This window comes from Struthio camelus, chromosome 3 (assembly GCF_040807025.1).
Source record: "Struthio camelus isolate bStrCam1 chromosome 3, bStrCam1.hap1, whole genome shotgun sequence".
Classification (NCBI taxonomy): Eukaryota; Metazoa; Chordata; class Aves; order Struthioniformes; family Struthionidae; genus Struthio; species Struthio camelus.
The window spans coordinates 131,249,563-131,263,989 of record NC_090944.1 but is presented as its reverse complement, the minus strand read 5'-3'; the positions used below and the strand labels follow the sequence as shown (position 1 = coordinate 131,263,989).

Below are 14,427 nucleotides of genomic sequence, written 5' to 3'. Positions count from 1 at the left end.
ACAGTTTTATAGATACGACATCTCCACCAGAGCCAGGCTACCAGCACAGAACATGCTATTATAAAAGCTTCTAGCAACACTGAAAATACGAACAGTTATATCAGACAGTGCCAATGCTCCTGAAACAGATCTAAACTACAGTTAAAGTCCCAGATTGTACAGGCACACCTGTTAACATTTTCAGGTAACAGCTAACCAAAGATGTTACAGAGCTCTGCTTCCAAAACTGTTTTTCTCCCACAGGTCAACTTCCTGGACTTGAAAATCAGAATTGCACGTTTTGCTTCACCTTACTGAAGCACTAAATTACTAAACAAAACTTGGAACAAAATCTTGACAGAAACTAAGGGCAGAATTAATCTTGTTTTAGTCTTTTCCTTAGGATTTCCTTTCAGTCAAAGAAAAGGACAGAAAGCACTAGAACAGTTTGCCACACCTATTCCTCATTATCTGCTCAAATATTTAATTCAGAAACTTTTAAGCTGTGAAGAGGTCAATCTTGTCTAGGTCTCTACTGAGTCTTCTTGTACATATCCGACTTAGTTATGCCCATCGCTATTTTCTTGTTCATCTCTTCTCACCCTTTTCCCTCAGTACTAGTAATATTCACTTTGTTCTATCATTTGCATGCCAAATGAAACGGTAGAAATAAATCACCGCATACAATCTTTATCTACACATCCTTCTTGCTATACTGCGTTTGAGGGCCTCATAAAGCCTAACCAAATACTCTTGCAAGGGCCTTTCTGGTTTTTCTTTTGGTTCGTTTTTAAGCTTCATTTGACTGATTATTGTGTGGAAAGTACCAAAAATTATAAAGAGATAAACCAAGTCCAAAAAAACCCCACAGATAAGTTTCACTGCCCGAACTATCATAAATGCACTTTTTATTAACTATTGCAACTGCAAGCACAAGTACATTTAAACTGAACACAATAAAAGTCAAATATTTATTTGTTCTTGCTTTGTTTTCTCTAATCATCTAATAGCAATCCACTGAGTTATGAAGATGAGGGACAGATAACAGCAAAGACCAAAAAAAGCATGAAATGATCCCTATGGTAGAAATTTCTATGGTACCCTTATTATTACTTATTCTATGCACCGAATCCCCTTTCCCTCCCACCTCCCAAGAAACAAAAACAATTGATGAACAGAATTCAGTTAAAGGGAATCAAAAGGGTAGACCTTGTGGAGGCCTGCCGTCAAAGCCTAGCTGTGTCAGTTGCACAGGAAGACACCCCTTTTCTTCCTATTACAAGCAATCAACATAATGGAACATTATGATTAATATCAGGTAGTGTTAACAGCTTTAATTAAAGAAAAAATATGATTGCATAAAAGCCAAATGTCATAGTGCATAAATTTAGCACCAAATCATTTGCAATTTATGTAAATTGAAGAATTCTTTACCTGTTGCTTTCTTTCTGTTCCTCTAATCATCTCATTTTTCACAAGACAAATTTGAGTTTTTAAAAATACTGTTGGTAAATCAACTTAAACATTAGTAATGTCTGTCAGTATAAAAAGCAAAGTTTACCAGGCAAGCAAACAGGCAAACACTGTTACTTAAAGGTTAGCACTTTGAGGAAGTTCTTTCAACTGTTTTCCCCTAAAATTTATAGAGCAATTAAAAAAAAAAAAAACTCTTTCATGAATACCACCTGAATTCAGAAACCATCCAAACACAATTATTTTCTGTTTGAACACAGTGTGTATCAAGCAGAAAAACATGCGTGACTTAAGATGTTAAACACCAAACTTAAGACAGTGAAAACACATTTCCATCAACTTTTCTGTTCAAGCTTCACAAATTAGAGTAAAACATGTAGAATTGTAAACAACAACCGAATGCTGTCCCTTTAGCTGCTACCATGATGGATTGATTTATATTAGCAGTACAAAGCATGTTCTGCATATTAGTAAAGATTAGATGTCACACTACAAAGAGTTTGGGGTGCTTAACTTGCATCGATCATTCAAAATCTCAGCCTAATAAGGTTTCTATTTTGTCTTTAGCATACCTAGGGACAAATTCTCTCCTCAGTTATGTGCGCATGGCTCTCATTAAGATCAAAGACAGCCAAGCACTTACCCAAGGACAAAATGTGCCTCTAGGAGACTTTTCATTACTCAGATGTATACCACTCACCAATCTTTGGAACTGGCATTATGCTTGCACGGGCCTTGGGAAAAAAAACACTTTTTCTAATTTAGCACTTCCTTGTTTGAAAGGAAAAAAAGGGAAAAGAGCTCTTGCCAACGTAAAAGGTGATTTAAGTAGTCGGTCCGTTTACAGTTCTTGTTTAAGGCCAACTTTGGGAATTAGACAGTAAAAAATGTTGTTTGAATCAAGAAAGTCTAAGCCTAAAAATGAGATACCTTCCTCAAAGTTTATGAATGGAAGAAAGAGAGAAAACCAAATAAATAAAAGTTAATTTACTTACTTTGGTATTCATGTTCTGAGAGAACTCCAAAATAGTATCAACTCTTGTCCACGCATCAGGATGTTCTTTTAAGTGAGTCAAGACTTCCTGTGCCATTCTTTGCTAAAAGCAAGCATGATTAAAAAAAGTATTAGTATTAAATTATTTTAGAATATATATATACTGTCAATGAAGACTTGAATACATAACGCATCTTCAAATCGCTTATCCAAGCGTTAGTCACAATTCAATAAGGAGCAACAAGTCACTTAAATGTTTTGTCTCATAATTAACGTTTCTTAATAATCAAACTCAAATGCATTGTCACAAGACAGCTGAACTATTTCCACTCCTCCATCAAAGACCAATCTATGCCAGTAGTGTGTAAGAGTGAGCGTGTAAGAACAGGACCGGTTACAGGGAAAACATACTAGGAAAGGAAAATTTCACCAACTCAGGAAAAATTTATAGATAGAGTTTTATTCCATGACACTCAAACTTCCTAGTTTTACTAGGAGCACTTATACAAAATGCCACCTTTAAGGAGTACTGTATCATGCTGCAAAATTGTTGATAAAGGAACTGTTGATTGTACTTTGAAGAACCACAGAGCAGGTGGCAACAGTCTTGGTTTCTAGATCTGATAGCTTACAAAATAAATAATAATAAAAAACATTCATGCAGGGGAATGGGTTTAACTAATGGTTCTCTTTTCCTTCAGACAACATTACCAGTTATTGTACTAGACACTCTAGTCTCAGTGATTTGCAAAATCTTCTCATCTGAAACATCTGCGCATTATAACAGTTGAATAAATTTTACATTCCCTTTTCAAGCCTACATGTACAAAAACAACTTTTTAAAGAGCCAAAGAACATTGGCTATTTCCAAAAATACAATGAATTAACCAATCCTGCTGCAAATTACATCAACTATAACCATCAGGCACTATCTTACTAAGAAGATGAACTCTTCCAAAGTTAGAGAAACAAGTTACATGACAATTAATAGAATTTAGTGGTTTTTTTTTTTTTTTTAAAAAACAGCACTGCAGAGCTAATTCCATGAAAATAGAAAGCAATTAAAGCCCACCGTATTTTAAGAAACATTTACAGCTCACTAGAGCTATACAAATTTCTAGCTAGCTAGATGAATACACTCGAGCTAATTAAGAACTGAGCTAAAAAAATGCTGATTGTTAGTAAGATACAGAAAGCCTACCAAGACTCAAAAATCTATATACATAAAATACAAGAAAAAAAGCCAAATTTATTGTTGAATTTAACTAATTAAAATTTAAAGGAAAAAGAATAAAGAGCAAGGATGTCAAAAATATCCCTACAATAATAACAGCATCTCTATTTAATAGAATGGAGCACCCCCCCACACACTCTGGTGCTGACTTGAACTATCAAATCCCCATAGATTCAATATGGGGCAGTACCATACAAACACTTGTTTTTACTGCTTCTGGTCTAAAAAAGTTCTCACAATACTGCTTCAGAGCTAATAAATTCAGCAGCTTTGATACAGTTTAGTGTAAAAGAAAAAGAATAGCTGTATTGGTTCCAGAGTCAACTTGGAGGTGTTTCTATATCGGTCTCCTTAGTGCTTCTAATACTGCTGACATGTTAGAGGATCAAATGTCAACAAAGTACACATGCTTTATATCATTCTCCCAAGCCCTGAAAAATCTGCTTTCATACCCAGTGGTACCTAACAACACTTCTTGGGCATCAATTCCAAACATTATAGATTATACAGCAATTCTTAAGACTGAAATCTCAATGTGCTGCTGCTACTACCAGAAAAAAAAAAAAAAAAAGTCAGCAAATAAGCCTTCAAAACATGATCTAAAAGACCAATGGAATTCAGAGTTTAGGATGAGTAGAGGTAAACATCTAAGTTTGAGTTGCCTCAGATCTTCTTAGTGATGTGTTGAACTGGGTGGGCAGAGGGGGAGAAGGTTCTTTTCTGTGGACAAAAAAGGCTAAGAACAGAACAATTTGTAAAAGGCTGACAGAAAAGCACTTCTTACTTGCCCAACGTATATCAGCAGATAGAGTTTTGCAAGCTCACAGCAGAGATAAGAATTAAGGGGAAGGAGGAGACAGGTGAATCTGAAAGCAAGCATAGCTTGGGCTATCCAGACTACATGCAAAATGGTTCTTCCACACTAAATAGCACTTGCCTGAAAAAGAATATGGTAATCTACCATTCTTGATATTTGGTTTCTTCATTTTCTATTATACCTGCCACCTTTTAAGTTATACTCTGAGGCGATAGACTCCACAAAGAAGCAGTTTTTCCTGCAGTGACTCCTTCTGAACTTCCATTCTTGGAAGAGGTAAGAACTCATGGTGCTCACTGGAAAATGTCTGCATCTTCAGATATATACTACAATATGAAACCCTAGTTGCATGGAAGTGTTGTGTATTGGCACACTTACAGGCTTATATCGCAACTCACTTTTGCCAGTCAAGGGTCCCTTTTCCCATTTCTGCTGCTTCTTGCATTAATTTGTCTGAATACTAGAAATTTAAGAGATGCCTATCACAATGAAACTCCATCTAACTGATTCATAAATGAAACAACTTCTCCCAAAAGCAGCACAACAGCTATTTGAACATTTTTCTATGTAGTGTTAATCCTCTGTTCTCATGCTGCTATCTCCTTAAAAACCTTTCCAACTTTTAAGCTCTGTTCACGCCGAAGAACACTGCCACCACCACCAGTTTTATTTACTAATTTTTAAGTGAGAATGGTGAACAAACATATCACTTACAAACACTTGAGAGTCCATACTACTTTTAAGACAAACAGCCACAAGCAGTTTTCTGTGACATGGTCATTTTAAAAACTAAAGCTAATAGCTTTTGAATTTAGCAAACTGTGCACATTTTGCAAAAAGTCATTCTTAGATGAAACCAGGGATTTTAGAACTCAGGAGTTCACATCAGCAAGCCTCATACAGGCTGATGTCTTTTTTTTTTTTTTAAAACAAAGATATACAAAACAAGTACAACAAGTACATATTTTGGTTATTCTAGTGATTGAAAGAAAGGCATCAGCTACTGTCTCATTTCATTTTTTATTGTGGTGCAAGAATATCTTAGCAGGAGATGCTTGACACAAACTTTCGATTTGTTGAAACCAGACAACTAAAACTTGCCTGAAGAATTACACTAGTACCCCTGTAGCAATACTTGCTTTCAGCATTCTTAAGTTTTTTTTCCCCCCAAAGTAGTTCAAGAACTAGATAAAAGCAACACAAGATTCACTTTCAAGACAACATATGCACACACACATGCGCGAACGTCCCCCAATTTGAAAGGTGGGAAGAATCTGCATAGAAGAACAATAATGGAAAGAAACTAGAGATAAGAAAAGACAAACTCTTCCCTTAAATACATGTAAAACACTTCCTGGTAAATATAAATACCATAACATTCAGATTCCCACCCCCTCTCCCCCAAATGTAATCCTTCAGTGAAGCCAATAATGAGTTATGGCTTCAATCATGTCCATAATAATAAGCAACAGATAAATCAGACCTCCTTAAAGAGCAAGATAGGGAAGCCACCCTGCAAGAGAAATTGCCCTTATCAAAATGCACCTGCTAGCATATTTCAACAGCAAAAGAAGCCCTATCAGAAAAAAAAAATACACACACTAAACTAATATCTTTCAAAGAGTTCTTCCAACATACATTACACAAGCTCTGCTTTAGACATGGGCACATGAATTGCGTGCAGTATTCTAGTCACCAGCAGAGTATATTCATTAGCATTATTTTTTTTAATTGAAATAAATCAATTTTTTTCTGATTTGCTGCAAAACTGAATATGGTCAATAAACATAGGGTCAATTTCACATTACCTGCGCTCCTTCTCCATGGTACAAGCAGTTCACCACATTGTCCAAAAGATTGATATCCAGTTTCTGGTTAAAATCCAGCAGCTGACGAGCTGCATGGTCTGCTAACATTGTCATAATTGCTGGCATAGATTACTGCAAAATAAATAAAATTAAATAAGTTTTTGATCAATAAATAAGAAGTTATTGTTAGACGTAATTATAAAGGAAGCTCTTCAACATAAGCATCTTGTTTCAATGAGATGAGCTATGTTAGGACTACTAGATAATACTAAAGACAATACATCTACAGATTGCTGAACAAGTATTAGGACAAACTTGCACTGAAGATTCCCGTGTTATTACCCCAGTCAAATTCTCAGTGAGTTCAGCAGATTCAACACGTAATAAGAGTTTGACTTCGCTGCATAACCAACAAGCTGAACTAGATGCCAAATACTTGGCGTGGGAAGAAAAAAAAAAAAAATCAACTAAGGTAAGAAATCCTACTATTCTTTAAACATTTGTAAAACAGTAAGTTTGCTAGTAGAAATACTTAAACCATTACAAGCAAAACCAGATCTAAAAAAAAAAACAGCAGAATTTTGAGTTTCCAAGGCCAGCACATACATTTAGAAGACCAGTTTTAAAAACCTTCAAGCAACTGGTTATGGAATGGAAATGTGATCTAGATATTCAATAGGAAGTTCACCAGAGGTCATTTTTTCAAATACTTGAAATAAACTATTCACAAGTTTACTATATACAAGAAGAAGAAGTTCTAATTTAAATCAAGACAGTTGCCTGATTCAGGGCACTCTTCAAACAAGAGGTAACTCAACAGGTTACTCAACATATCACATTAGGTTGCTTCAAGCAGAAATGGAATTTAACTAGAAAGTCTACTGGAGGTCTCAGGTGCCGTAAGGTCAGCAACACGTTTGTTAACTCTATGTCCTAGATAACGCAGCCTTAATGTTACACAAATGACGTCCTGTGTATGTGTCTACACATGTGCATGTACATATACGTACAGGATGCCTACCAGCCAGAGACCAGTAAAAAAATTGAAGGCACTCTTGAAAAGAGCAAGAAAATCAGCCAAGAGCCATGGAATTTTGTATGATAATTTATATTCCATTCTTTTCATAACACTCTCCATATTGGAAGCATTTCATCAGATTTATTGCCCTCTTCTCACCTTAACTGGTGATGGTGACACATATTGCTACCCTTTCCTCTACAGCAGTTACCTGTCATTCACCCTTTTCAGAATTTTCCAGAGCTACAAACGAATATACCACTGCCAACTTGAGAAATACCCAAGGGTTTGGAGAACAGCAGAACTTCTCCAAAACCTACATTAGAGCTATCCACATATTTAGCGAGATACAGTCTGAAACTCTTCCAAGAACCATCCCCTCATACATATATAATTTGTGTGTGTGTGCGTGTATGCATATATACATAAATAAAAGAAACTGATATTTCCACCCTACCCATTTTTTAGAGTAAGTTAGAAGAAGTCAGGTCTGCATTTTGCTAAGTATCTTCACATGCAAATAAGAATTAGCTTTATGCCTTGCATATTTAAGTCTTAAGCTTAAGCTTAAAAGTGAAGAGCAAGACAAACCTGTGACTCAATCCAAATAGTTACTAATTAAGCGGAAGCCCCACAGTAACATGCAAGCTAGGAAAATCATTCTTTAGAAACACACTTTTGCACCTAGCATCAAGAAATCGTATTCACTTCTATACTGCAAAAATATTAAATGCTATAGAAAAGAACATTTCAGTTACATTTTAAAGCCATTAAATGCATATTTAATTAGTACTACTGCTCTAATGTGTTCATGTTGAGGGTTCCATCTCATCGTCCAGCCAGCATTTTTATAATATTTTGTTCTATCCTTCCAGGTAAACATCAAGTAAAAACTGAAATAAGTTAAACCATAACATTACACATCTGCCCTCCCCACTCAAGTTTTCAAGATCATAACGTTATGTATGGAAGCAAGACAAAAAAAAGGAATAAAGTTCTGCTAACTCAGAAAGACTCTTAAAAACTTCATCTTGTAAACGGGCAGTAAGCAGTACTACTGAAAAGAAAGCCAACCAATCAATATACTCTTCAGCTTAGAGCAGTTAATACTCCCACCAGACACACAGACTCCTAGGCATGTCCCTTTCTCCTCACATACCGTTTCCATGGCTCAACCGTGAGCTGGGAATGACGTTTTCAACTACAATAAACGTTTAAAATTAGATGTTCTTCAGGTAGCACCATTCATTCTGGATTTAAGCCCGTTTCAGTTGTTTTTATGCAGCGCTAAGGACGCAATCCAACAGCCGGGTGACTAAGAGAAGTTAGCAACCCCATGGAAGCCAAAAGGAAATGTTCTGAATAGGGTCCTTTGCCACTCCCAGCATTATCTTCAAAATGACCTACCTACTTGCAAACTGAAATACAGAAATGGTGGCTTTGTGGTCAATACCAGCTGCAATCAGCTCGATTTCCTACTCCTTATAGGGTACCCACATTAAGTTTATAACCTCTGATTTATTCTGCTCCTACACTTTTCCCATCACGCCTAAACCTGAACCGTTTTAACTGCCAGTTCCAGGCCCGGCTACAAATCAGTTCAACACTACTAGTAAGTGGGGCAACAAAAGCCAAACGAGAAGTTAAAAAAAAAAATTCTGAACACAGCAAGAATCTGACACCTATCGAAGGTCAGAAGAACTGCATTTACAGAATGCTGTTTACATAGTTATCCCAACTCTAAGTGACCCTGGACCTTAAGTTTAAGGCCACAATTATCTTATTATGGTCTACCTGAACCACTTGAGTATGTAGCACATCAGAATGAAAATACACATTTTAAAAAGGAAAAGGAAATACTTCGGAGTATTCACAACGGTCCCTAGAGCACATGCAACCATTTACAAAGTAAGGCAGCTAGAGAAAGCTGACTGGGGGCAGCAACTAATCAAAACAAAAACAGCAATAACAAAATCCACCACACGTGCACACACACACTAGGGAAGTCGCTCAGCTCCATCCTAAACACGTAATTCCATTGCTAAATGCAAGCGAATTACCACCCCGCTATCCTCTTCCATTCCAACGAGTTATTTGCATCACACTCGTCTATTTTTCCAGCTGCACAAGCAGAAACAGAGAGCACGCCACGAAGGCGTTTGCATTACACACAACACACCAGAAACCCTAATGAAACGATTGCTTCTCCCCCCCGCTACTTTACCGGCGCGGGCTCATGTGCAAGATTAAATCCACGCTGCCTGACAAAGCATCCGCCGGCGATCCCGGGGCATTCCTCCTTAGTACAGCTGCATCCCAACAGAGCGCCCCAAAATACCTCACGCCCGCCCGGCGCCGGGGCCTCCCGTGCCCAGCGCGGGGCCGGGCTCGGCGCCCCCGGGCCGCGGCGGGCGGGCCGGGGCCCTGCGGAGCGCGGCGGGGCCGCCGCAGCGCGGCCCCTCCCTCCCCCCTCCCTCCCTCCGCCCCAGCCCTGCGTTCTATACAGGGCCCCCACGTGATCCAGGCGGACGTTTCAATACTGCTGCACAGACACACAAAAAATATTTCTGGAAACTTCCACTCCTAATAATTTACAGATTATGTCCCTAGTTTTTCCCCGTGCCCGATCCCAATCCCCCTTCCCTCCCCCTCGGCCCCTCACACCGACTCGGAGGCCTCCCCCCCCACCCCCTCCCCGTCGGCAGCCGGGCCCGTGCGCCCCGGCGGCGGCTCCCGCACCCCCCGCCGCCGCTCTCCCCACGGCCCCAGCATCAGTGGTAGGCTCGGCTCCCTCTCCGGCTCCTCGGCAGGCACCGTAAGGCCTAGGATGCTTGTACCCCAGACCCGATTTATACCTCCCCCGCCCCCTCCGTTTCTGGTCAGGGCCCATTGCGCCTCTCTCTTGCCTCAGCCAAGACTTCGCGCCCTCCACGCACACCCGGCCGTAGCCCTCCCACTTCCCCCGCCTTTACGGCTCACGGCCCCACACCTTCCTCCTCCCGAGCTCTCTTCCCCCCCCCCCCCGCCCCACGCCTTACAACACCCCCGTCTCGCGCCCTTAGCAGTTACTTACCTAGGTGTTTCTTACAGCCTCTTCCTTCAAAAAGTAGGGGTGGGTGAGCGAAGTTTCTAACCACGCGCCGAAAAAAATGAAAATAATAAAAAAAAAAATCGAAAAATAAACCCCCCCCAAAAAAGCCCGAGGAGGGAAGCGGGGGGGTGGGTGGGGGAAGGAGGGAGAAATACACGCGCACCCTTCTCCCTGCGGAGTATTTATTATTAGCGTCACTCCTTTCCGCCCCACACTGCCCTCGAGCAAGCGTGTCCTGGCCTGACTACGCTGCGCGCTCAGCCCAAGGCTGCGGCCCCCGGGCCGGCGCCCCCGCTCCCCGCGGGGCTCCCTCCTGCCTCTCCGCCCCGCAGCAAGGCCGCCCGCCGCCGGGCGCGCAGCAAGCGGCGAGCGCTCCCCTCTCCTCTTTCCCGGGGGAGGGGTCCGCGCGGGGCTCCGGCTTCCCGAGGCCCCCCGGGGGACTCTCGCCTTCCTCGTGGCCCCGGCTGCCCGAGCTGCGGCTCGCCTGGGCCCTGGCTCTCTCCTCGTTAAGCCGCTGGCTCCCCAGGCCTCGGCCCGTGCGGCCGGCTCTCTCGCCTCCCCAGGCTCTCGCTACTCCCGCCGCTGCGGCCGCCCTCCCTCAGGCCTGGCCGCCGCTCAGTTCACCCCCATTCCCACCCCCCCCCCAAGCTCGCACTAAACTTTGCCCCCCCAGCTGTGTCGGCGGCTCCCCCTGCGGGCTCCCCTATGAGCAGGTCACACACACGGCGGCGGAGGCAGCGGTGGTAGCAGGGACTGAGCGCGGCGCGTCTCCCCCTCCTAAAGCCACAGACTCGGAACCGGCTCAAACCGGTTCAGACTGGGAGATTCCATCTCGGTTTAGTTTTCAGCCCATGGCGCCGCGGAGCGTTTGGAAACCTCAGGCCTCCGCCCAGCGGGCGTTCCCATTGGTCCCGGGCGCTGCCGCCGCGCAAGCGGCCTCCGCTCTCATTGGGCGGAGGGCCTGTCTATCCGCTGCGCGCCTCCGAGGGGTGGAGGGAGCGAGAAGCGGGCGGGGTGGGGGGGAAGATAGAGGGGATCCGCCCCCTCTCCAGCAGCGCTTTGCGCGCGGGAGGGGGGGGGCGGAGGCGGGCCGCTGCTCGCTGACAGGCCGAGCCGAGGTGTCACTCAGTCGCCGGCCCGCCTCGTAGTTCTTAAACCGCGGGCACAGGTGTTGCTGCGCTCCGATTGGCTGGTGGCTCGGTGTGACGTGCTGTTCTGAGGGCGGCTCTTAGGGCTGCGCTGGCGAAGGGTGCGCGCGCCGTGGGGGGAGGGGCGGCGCGGCGCGGCGTGTGGATGAGCGGCGGCGGTTGAGGGGGGCGGGCTCGCGCCGCTGGCGGGGAGCGCTCGTCCCTGAGGGAGAAGGGGCTCTCGGCCGGTTTGGGGGCGGCTCGAGCCGCCCGCCGGTGCCCCGTTAGCGCTGAGGCGTTGTTTCGGCGGGAGGGCAGGCTGGACCGAGAGGGCGCCGGTGACGAGGGGCCGGGTGGCGATGGCGGGCCTTGCCCCTCCGGGCGCCCTAGCTGGGGCCGGCTCAGCCAGGTGGATGCTGAGGCGTTGGGCCCTGCTGCGGTGTCCCTAGGCTGCGGGAGGCTAAAAGGCTATCCGGGTAGGCAGTGGAGGTTGAGGGCTGCTGTGTACCTCCCCGCGTTCCCTGCACCAAGGTCCGTGCAGCTCTGAAGCGCGGTCTCCCCCCCCTCCCCCACCCCGTTGTGCCTATATTTATAGGGTATCCGGCTTGCTGCAATAACTGTATCCCCCACAGTCTCTCAAAGATGCATCTCAGACTGTGGTTCAGGCAAGGCTGACTCACCTAGCAGTAAGAGAAACATAGCAGAAACGCTTGTCCACCAGAGCTGGTGAACAGGGATGACCTGAGGACCTAGGCTCAATTTTTAGGGGTGGCTCAAACTGAACAAGCTGGGGTCGTGAGTCTCATTGTCATGTGAAGGAGTGAAAGAATTTGCTTAGTAACTTTAACACGGAAAAACAGGGTCTTGTTAGACCTTCCATCTGTAACACAGTTATCTGCAGAAGTGCTCTATGAGAATTTACGTTCAGTACAGGTACTCAAGTTCTGTATAGCTAATTCAAAACCTAGCTCCTTGCTTGAAAAATGATGTGTATAGGAGACTTGTAAAAATCTCTGCCTCCTAAGAGGAGGAAAATACTGTGAAGTATTTCATTATCTTTCTAGTAACAAATACTGCAGTTGTCCAAACCTAGTTGGAGGTAAAGTTTTTTTTCTTTTGATTTTTTTGAAACAGCTATGCATTGCCAGTGAAACTCCTGTATAGAAGTGATGCCTTTTGTTTGTAGAATGCTCTGTCTTCGTTACAGTACCCAAAGGAAACTTGGGGTGTCCGTGGAGCTTGGAGATGTTGCGGAGCTAGACTATGGCCAAGAAGGGGAAAAAGCTTATGCTTGAGCCCTTTTGAACAGCTTTTTAAAAAAGTGAGTGCTTTTATGCATGTTCAGCATGAGGCTTTACAAAAGTCTATCCTCTAAGAAATGCTGACTTTTGCTAACAAAACCAGAGTCTTTTAGAGTTGCCTTTATTTCTCTCATGAACTGAAAGACTAAGTTTGCAGTTGTCTTTGAGAAACTAAACCGATATCTTCTGGTTCTGCTTCTTTTTTGCAAGATGGAAGTGCAGCAAATATCTGGGAATACTACAACGGGTCTTCTGAAAGGTAGATGTTTTCCTTGGTATTCCTGCAGAGTACACTAGAGTATTCAAGGGATTCTTCAGCTGAATATGTAGAGTTTAATTTGTAACATTAGTATTAACTTTGCTAGGCCAATTTCTTATGCTCTAAACTGTAGCAGGTTGCAAAAGGATTGGCATTAATAGACTAGCTTTACAAAAGTAAGCCCTTTGATTCTTGGCTGTTGCGTTATTAAAACAGAAATTATAAAAATGAACTGCAAAGTGAAGAGACATAGTAAGATCTGTGTTCCTTTATCAACATGTATTATTTCTATATCAATTATTGTTTTAAATCATCTGCCCGGGTAGTTGTGTTCACTTCTGGCATGTGAAATATAAGCCTCTCAACTAGTGTTTGTTTTTTATCTAAAGGCTCTAAGAAGCTTCTGGTAGAACCTCCTAGGATAAGTTCTCCACAGCTTTAGTAAAAACCTGTAGTAGAAATGAGCTGAGTGAGTACATGAAGAAGTATACAGCCATAGCGTGTATGGGATAATAATGGACGGGGTGATGACCTGTGAGACATCGTCTGCAAAAGTAAATGTCTAGAAAATGGCTATGGAATAGTTCTATAAGCTATGAATGTCAACATAAAATAAGATGTTTATTAAAATGAGTAGTTATTCAAGTTACCTGTGCATTCCTCAGTTTCTTTCTACTTTTTATTATGCTACAGCTTGTCTTTGTTGGTAAAAGCATTCAAAGATTTGTCTTCCGAAGTTGATGGATAATTACAGTACTGGCTTAATAAAGCTTTATTTCTGGAGTTTTTCTATGTGATTGTCCAAATTTTAACAGAGCAACCTTATCAGACAACTTATTCTCTACAGCTTATGTAATTTTTGATTGCGTTGTAGATGACAGCTTTGTATGTAATGTTTCCTGTGCTGACAATATGTTAAAGCCTACCCTTAAATAAAACTTCATGCTGCTTCAAAGACTGTTCAGTTAGCGTCTACAAAAGTTTAAGGAGTTGGTCGGTTTAAGTAGGAGGTAGCTCTTTCAACCAAGAGCCCATTCATAGACTACTTTTATTAATTTTTATATATATTTTCAGGATGGGAGCTTATTCTCTTGTATTGAATGTCTAGTCTGAGCTGAACTACTAGCTCCACAATGCTATGTGAAATTATGAAACTGCAGCGTCTATGAAGTAGTTCATAATGCCACTTAAGAATAATACCTTCTCAGGAAGTTACTTGTTCCCTATCACGTTTATTTCTTTAGCTGAGACTGCTTTTGAGACCACAGCCCCAAAAAGGAATACATTTCACACGATTAATACCAAATCCTGACCGATGATGTGATG

The 14,427-nt window shown here is 42.5% G+C and overlaps 2 protein-coding genes across 6 annotated transcripts in view; one reads left to right on the top strand and one right to left on the bottom strand.

Annotated features, from left to right (window-relative positions):
• XPO1 (exportin 1) overlaps positions 1–11,288 on the bottom strand; it is a 43,723-nt gene extending 32,435 nt beyond the window's left edge. Inside the window, exons 1-4 of one of the 5 annotated variants that reach the window (XM_068940338.1) lie at positions 11,137–11,288; positions 10,397–10,452; positions 6,306–6,437; positions 2,448–2,549 (exon numbers count right to left, since the gene is read on the bottom strand). In XM_068940338.1, coding sequence (XP_068796439.1) covers positions 2,448–2,549; positions 6,306–6,431 — 228 coding nt within the window. In that variant the 5' untranslated portion in view covers positions 6,432–6,437; positions 10,397–10,452; positions 11,137–11,288. Of the gene's footprint in view, positions 1–1,188; positions 1,253–2,447; positions 2,550–6,305; positions 6,438–9,547; positions 9,725–10,396; positions 11,069–11,136 lie in introns of those variants that run through there. The other 4 variants (XM_068940340.1, XM_068940341.1, XM_068940339.1 and 1 more) reach the window with 4 other exon arrangements.
• A 425-nt stretch (positions 11,289–11,713) lies between these two features.
• The window catches only part of LOC104143455 (centriolin-like), an 87,387-nt gene continuing 84,673 nt past the window's right edge, over positions 11,714–14,427 (top strand). Inside the window, exons 1-4 of the mRNA XM_068940328.1 lie at positions 11,714–12,072; positions 12,749–12,862; positions 13,053–13,101; positions 13,491–13,655. The gene's annotated coding sequence lies outside the window, so the exon portion shown is untranslated. The remainder of the gene's footprint in view (positions 12,073–12,748; positions 12,863–13,052; positions 13,102–13,490; positions 13,656–14,427) is intronic.